Genomic DNA, 7,283 nt, shown 5'->3' on the forward strand with positions numbered 1-7,283 from the left:
GGGTTTGGGTACTTGAAGAACAAACCCACACCCGCAAACCCGACGGGTACGAAGTTTATCCCATTAAGAAACCCGCGGGTATAGAATTTAGTCTATGCCCGTACCCTAATGGAGCAAAAACCCATCGGGTTCCGGGTTTCGGGTACCCGTTGCCATCCCTAGTCGCCGGCTAGCTCCCAAGGTTGTGGTGAGCAGCGGCAAGTTTGTTGCGGCTTCGACCGTGTGCCAAGAGGGCGCATGGTCATATAGTGGAGAAGAGGAGATAGCTTGACCTTGGGGTCACTACGAGCTTCCTCAACGGAGAGTAGGATTCACATGTGGGTGCACGGGGTGAATCCGAACTTCGGTCAAACAAATCACTGTGTCTTCATTTGCATCATCTCTATTTCGGTTTGATTTACTTACCTTGCATTTATAGTTTTGAGTTTGAATTGTGCTTCCGCTCGATCTACTTGGGTTTGCTCTACTTGTGTGTAGGGACTTGTTTATATTGTTAGAAATACTCTGCAAGACACATATCCCAAGTTTCTTATAGGTCCAAGCTCGAGAGGGGACTTATTCCTGCTGACTGGGCTGTCTGCCTACACGGACCGGTCTGACCGGTCCTGTAGACCAGTCTGACCGGTTCAGGCAGTCCCAGCAGGGATTAAGCGCCAAATTTTGAAGAAATGCCTATTCACCCCCCTCTAGGCTATGACATCGCGTGATCAAGATCCTTTCAATATTCCAATTTTTTAAGGCACTAGATTTGCCATATACAGCTCCAGCCTCCATGTTCCAAGGAAAAAGCACCAAGAAAAAAAAAGAGAAATCAAAGAACAACTACAAGAGTCCGATCGAGGTATTTTCTAAGAATCAAGCCCACAAACATGCTCTAATATTAAATAATGATAAAAAGGGCCAAGATTCACCTAAAGAGAAATATGATGGAAGAATGATCTATCTTGTATATATGTTAATGGCGATGCACAAAACTCCATTGCCATGATCAGACCATAGTCCTGCCCAACTTCAGTTTCTGGCTCAAATTAGCTCTAGTTTCCTACAATGAACCAACTGGGGTCCTCTTGAGAATAGCAGCAATGGGTATGCCTATAAAAAACAATGAAGATGCATGCGATCCACTGGTTGAATGTGAGAGGTGTGGTGTTTGCGAAGTCATCAAGGAACTGTATTATGATGAACTGGAAGATGACCGTGCTGCTGAGGACCACGATGAACACGTTTTGAATTCCTGATCAAATTCTATGTTGGCAACATTTGATTTCAACGTGTTTTGGTATTCAAATTGTACATATAATATTGCTTGTGTGGAAGTAACGGATCGAAGGGGTTGTGATTTGATTTAATTAAAATCTAAGAATTTTTCTAAAAGAAGTCCCAAGAGAGGACCAGGATGGTGGGTTGATTTTATAAAAACTCAAGGTTTTCTTTGTAATTTTTTCTGAACTGGAAAAGTTGGACTGCAGGTTGATTTCAAGAAAATTTGTGAATTTTTTTTCACAAAATTACCTTAGAGAGGAGGCTGGACTAAAGGTTTTTTCTCTCTAAAATTTGAGGGTTTTTGTTTGCAAAATGACTAGAACTTGCATGATCATGGCCATCTGCCTGGCCGATTCGACAACAATGGGCACGATCATGACTGGAAATACTCGTGATGTGTCCACGCTCCCAGGCCACCTTCTATTGCATGATTTGTATATAGAGATGTGAGTGCATGTTTAAAAACATGTATTGTTTATATATACTTTTAAAGATGAGAACCATGATGTTCATATACAAGTGTGCATGTCGCATATAAACTAATAGACATATGTTTATGTACTAATATTAATAATCTGTTACTAAGAAAAAAATTAATAGATGAAGTTACCTAGTAGGAAATCTTTAGAAGTATATATGTATTGTTGTACTTTAAGTTTTTGAATACCATTATTAGAGTGAATTAAGAAGCACAATAGGCGGATAATATTAACATTTTATTTCTTCCTCCCAACCAATCTATTCTTGCCAATACAAAGATAAGCACTTCAAATAGTAACATACATTATTGCTAACTTTGGAGCAACAATGCTAAAGAATAACAATAGAAAGCTAAAAAAAAGTACAAACTGTATCAAAGTTGTGCACAATTTTGGCTATTGCAACATGCAAAACTACCGTATTCATTGTACCCTCCTTGAACTATCAATGCCATAGATTAGACACTCCTCTCACAACTGAAGTTCCTGCTAAATATTGTCATCACCACTTATCTTTTTCTACAACTAAATAGGCTTTGTCCTTTTTATCTTATAAATGTATTTACAACTTGGGATTTTTCTTACAGAACTATTCTCCTAGGAGATATGCATTAGTTCTATTCAAATAATTAAGATTACAGGCCATGCTTGAGTGTATCTTGTTATTTAACACGATGACATCAATTCCCTCTGCCTAGCCAATACATAACCTCAAAACCATCCATAGGCTGGCGAGATATTTTGGAAGGATACGTATTTTGGCAATATCGCAAAATTTTCACCAGAGTTTTGTCTACAGTAATAACCAATACTTCACACCTAACAATAAAAATACATAGTAGCAGCAATTTCCTACTAAAATTTACACTTCCTACTAAGAGACCATTTGGCAGTATTTAATGTTGGCTAACTAATACATAATCCGCACAAATGGGTACACACCGTAGAATCGATATTTAGTGAATATGATGTGCTTGACTAATTTTCACCGAGTTAGAGACTGGGTGAACGTGATGTGCATTTTTTTTGACGACATACAAAGTGACATATTTCCCCCCTTTACACATCCCACAGCATATCTCCAAACCAGACGCAGATTGGCAAGATCTTTTGGAACATTGCGCGTTTTTAATAATATCTCATATCTTTCTATGTGGCTTTATCCGTAGAAATAACTGATGCTTCGCTCTAAAGATACGCATACGCAGCCCACAAATCTTTTGGAGTTATATATCATGCTAAGATTCACGCCTCTAGCTCGACATTACTTGTCGGTACTTAATATGGATAATCAATATAGCGTCGGCATATGCTGGCACAGAACCGTGCTGGTTTTGGCGACTTTACGTTCCTCTCTCACGGCAATGTCTAACTAGCACACTGCCTCCGCATACGTACACACAAGCACGTCGAGACGGCTCGCGGCGGCGAACAAGAGGTGCATTTCCATTTTCCTTGAACAACATAGACCAAGCTCACCAAATTTCTCCCCCCATTGTGCATATCTATGCTATCATTCTAGCTCTAAACCTGATCTTGGCCTTTGATTCTTGAATCGAGAGGTTGGCCTCATCCTCCTCCTTTCCCCCAACCCATGCACCGGCACCAGCCCCAAATTGCGGACGAAGGGCAGTTTGGTCATTTGCACTTCCCCTCTCCCTCTCCACGGTGCTGCCGCCGGCCCAGTCCACAGTACTTCGCCTCCATACAAATACAGGCGCTGGCGCACTGCCGTGCCAGAGAGAGAACTCAGACGACTCCGCTGTCCTCTGCAGCTCTGCCATCTGCGCCTGCTCCCCTCCGGGGCCATTCCCACCCCAAGAAAGCGAGGACCCCTCGCGCCTCGCGCGGCGCCGCCATGCTGCCGCCGTTCGGCAACCCGCTCTGGACACCGGACGGCTGCGGCGCGCAGCAGCAGGACGCGCCGCCGCCGACGCCCATGATGCTGGGGGCGACGCAGCCGCTGGGGCACGAGCCGCAGCAGAACCTCCTGTCCCTGGCCCAAGCGTCCGCCGACCTGCGGGGCGGGGTTTTCAGCGCGCCGCCGGTGGTCGACGACGAGTGGTACTTCAACTCGGCGGCCGGCGCCGGCGCGCAGGGGTCCCTGCTCCTGGCGCCGCCGGGGGAGGGGGCGCCGGGGCTGCTGTCGCTCGGGGCCGCCTCGTCGCAGATGTTCTCGCTCTTCAACATGGGCGGCGGCGGCGCGCCGTACGACCTCCACGGGTTCGACCTCGGCCTCTCCGGCGGCGGCGGCGGCGTGACCGGGGGCGAGCTGGTCTCGTTTGCCGGCGCCGGGAGCGTGTCGAATTCCGCGCCTTTGCCCCTGATCCCGGCGGGGAACGCCGGCTTCCTCGGCTCGTTCGGCGGCTTCGGCACCGCGCCGACGCAAATGCCGGAGTTCGGCGGCCTCGGCGGGTTCGACATGTTCAACAACGGCGCCGGCGCTGGCGCCGGCTGCTCCGCCCCGGCGCCCCCCGCCTCGGCGTCCCTGGCGGCGCCGTTCTCCGCGCGCGGGAAGGCGGCGGTGCTCCGCCCGCTGGAGATCTTCCCGCCCGTGGGCGTGCAGCCGACGCTGTTCCAGAAGCGCGCGCTCCGCCGCAACGCCGGCGAGGAGGACGACGACAAGAAGCGCAAGGCGGAGGCCCTCGCCGCGGCCGCGGGGGCGTCCTCGGCTGGTGGTGGTGACATGGTGCTGGAGGACGCCGACGATGACGACGGCGGGAGCATCGACGGGTCCGGGCTCAACTACGACTCGGAGGACGCGAGGGGCGTCGAGGAGAGCGGCAAGAAGGACGACAAGGACTCCAACGCCAACAGCACGGTGACCGCCGGTGGCGCGGGCGATGGGAAGGGCAAGAGGAAGGGGATGCCGGCCAAGAACCTCATGGCGGAGCGCCGTCGCCGGAAGAAGCTCAATGATCGACTCTACATGCTGCGGTCCGTCGTCCCCAAGATCAGCAAGGTGAGAATTCTGTCCCTGCGCGTAATTTCGATGAATTCTCTGCTTTTTCGTTGCAATGGAGAGTGCAAAGATGAGAATTATGTGGTTAGCATCTAGCATTGTTATGTTCCATGCAATTGATTCTGTGAAGCTAGAGTACTCCATGGCACGTTAAATTGTTTGTAAACCGTGTTGATTCCAGTTGAGTTCTAGAACAATGTGAACAAAAAAATTTGAGAATTCTGTGATTAGCTTCTAGCATTGTTAGATGCGTCTGTTACCTTTGTACGTTTCATGCAATTCTGTGATTAGCATCAGTTTGTGATGAATTGTTTGCCATTAACGGTTAATATGTGCATCTCAGGTGCAAAATTTTCCCCAAGAATGGCATCTTATAAGTGGGATTCAGCCATTTGGAAGGTTTGTGTGTTCATCTAGGGATAGCTTAGCCTTTTAGGTTCTATTGGTTGCACATCCTTCAGTTCAAAAGGTTATATGGATTAGCAATTTAGCATCTACAGTTTCAGTTCCTCTGTTCAGGTTCTGAGGATGCCATGGCTAGTGCTTTGCTTATGGTCTCAATCTACATGGTGTGACTTCACTTCTGTTCTTTATTTTTATTTTCTGTGAAGATAGCAATTGTTTGGTGTCTTGCAGTTATCGTCGTGATTCAGGGATATCTTTGTCAAGGAACGTATTCATGATTAACATAGCTCATGATCATCTGAATAAGATGTCCATGATCTCTGTTCATAAGTTGTCCTGCATACAAATCACTATCCACCACAGTATCTTTGCCTGATTATGGCCCCTCTTTCTCTGATTTGAGTCAGTCAAGTAGTAACAGGTTGCAGCAAAAACAATAAAAGATCTTCCCTACATCTTTGCTGCTACAGCTTTGTTCTGAAAAGGAGAATATCTTAATTTCCAATCATACAAAACAGAAAGCATCAGTTATGGCTTAATAGTACTTTTGCATGACTTGTTTCAGTTATCTGTTTTTGTGTTGAACTTCAGCTTTAGTCTTATCAGTATTCGGTACATATATGTCATTATTATAATCATGCAATCCACTAGTGATACTTTCTTCTAGTGGCTAGCCAATTAACTGACTGTCTCTGTTTTCAACTGGTAGATGGACAGGGCTTCAATTCTTGGAGACGCAATTGAGTACCTGAAGGAGCTGCTGCAGAAGATCAATGATCTTCAGAATGAGCTTGAGTCACCCCCTTCCACAGCCTCACTGCCTCCAACACCCACAAGCTTCCACCCTCTGACTCCAACGCTGCCCACTCTGCCGTCTCGTGTGAAGGAAGAGCTGGGCACAAGTGCATTGCCAAGCCCTACTTCTCAGCAACCTAGGGTCAGTATCTGTTCTCTCAGTATGCTACTTGAGAAGTAGTTTCCTTCTGTTTCCTTCATATGGATGGTTCTTTAACACAATATAGCATTCTCTGGTTGATGTCTTGCATGAACTAGGCTGAAGTTAAGATATAATGTGACTGATGTACGCACATGTTGTGACACTTTTACCATACTGATTGAAGCATATAGCTGACTTCTGCATTTTTTTCTTTCTCTACTCTTCCAATAGGTTGAGGTAAGGATGAGGGAAGGCCGAGCGGTCAACATCCACATGTTCTGCGCTCGCAGGCCTGGTCTTCTGCTTAATGCTATGAAGGCGATCGAAGGCCTTGGCCTCGACGTCCAGCAGGCTGTTGCCAGTTGCTTCAATGGATTCACCCTAGACGTCTTCAAGGCTGAGGTAATTGCAGTTGCACATCTGTTTCTCTCCTCACTGCCAGAAACTACCGTTTTATCCGATTATGTGCAAGCTATGTTGCCCTAACTGCTTGAAGTGCGAACTGAAGATGACTTGTTTCCGCATGAAAATACACTGACGCTTGCTCATTATCTTTGTTTATCTTTGTTGCAGCTCTGCAAGGATGGCCCTGGGCTCCTGCCAGAAGAAATCAAGACCGTCCTCATGCAATCTACCGGGTTCCATGGCGTGATGTAGGACGACAAGGAAGACGGGCTCAACCAACCTCAGAAAAAGAAGAAAACAATGTAGCTGAGGAATTCACAAGCACCGGTGTTTCCAGTTTTAGGGGCAACTTTTGAAAGAACCAGCTTCATCTTTCAACAGTCGAGAGAGAAAGAGAGAGACCTGCTCAGGGTTTTTCAGAACCATATCTATCCTCCGGTCTTTAATTAGCGTCTAGAGTCATAAAAAATAATGTCAGTATTCCCCCAGTTTCCTTTTTTTTTTTGAAAAAGGTAGTCTGCCCTAGTTCTTGGTACATGCTTTTGCCTTGTGCAGTCCTGCTGCGACTCTGAACCAAAGCCTGCATTGATGGAAAAAAAAAGTGCAAAATCCTCACCCTGGTAGGTAGTCTGGTGTACTTCTTTTTCTGTGTGGTGGAATGGTGAATGCCTGGATGGTGCTTTTCCGTTTGGATTGGCTGCTCTTGCCTGTTCGTTGGGTTTGGCAAGAGCCTGACGCAAGCCGTTGTTGCTGGTCTGCTGGGTAGTAACAGATTCAGAGAGGCTCAGGCCAGTTGTCAAGAATTCAGGGAGGCCGGTGGTCCATGGCTGGC

The 7,283-nt window shown here is 46.9% G+C and overlaps 1 protein-coding gene across 1 annotated transcript; it reads left to right on the forward strand.

The window, feature by feature from the left end:
• Positions 1 to 3,477: 3,477 nt before the first annotated feature.
• LOC120644512 (transcription factor ICE1-like) lies at positions 3,478 to 7,074 on the forward strand. The gene is made up of 4 exons (XM_039921139.1): positions 3,478 to 4,704; positions 5,819 to 6,046; positions 6,278 to 6,448; positions 6,620 to 7,074. Exons 1-4 carry the CDS (start codon positions 3,601 to 3,603, stop codon positions 6,701 to 6,703), a joined length of 1,587 nt encoding a protein of 528 aa, XP_039777073.1. The 5' UTR covers positions 3,478 to 3,600; the 3' UTR covers positions 6,704 to 7,074.
• Positions 7,075 to 7,283: the final 209 nt, after the last annotated feature.

The sequence above is a fragment of the Panicum virgatum genome, chromosome 8K (assembly GCF_016808335.1).
Source record: "Panicum virgatum strain AP13 chromosome 8K, P.virgatum_v5, whole genome shotgun sequence".
In the NCBI taxonomy this organism is placed as follows: Eukaryota; Viridiplantae; Streptophyta; class Magnoliopsida; order Poales; family Poaceae; genus Panicum; species Panicum virgatum.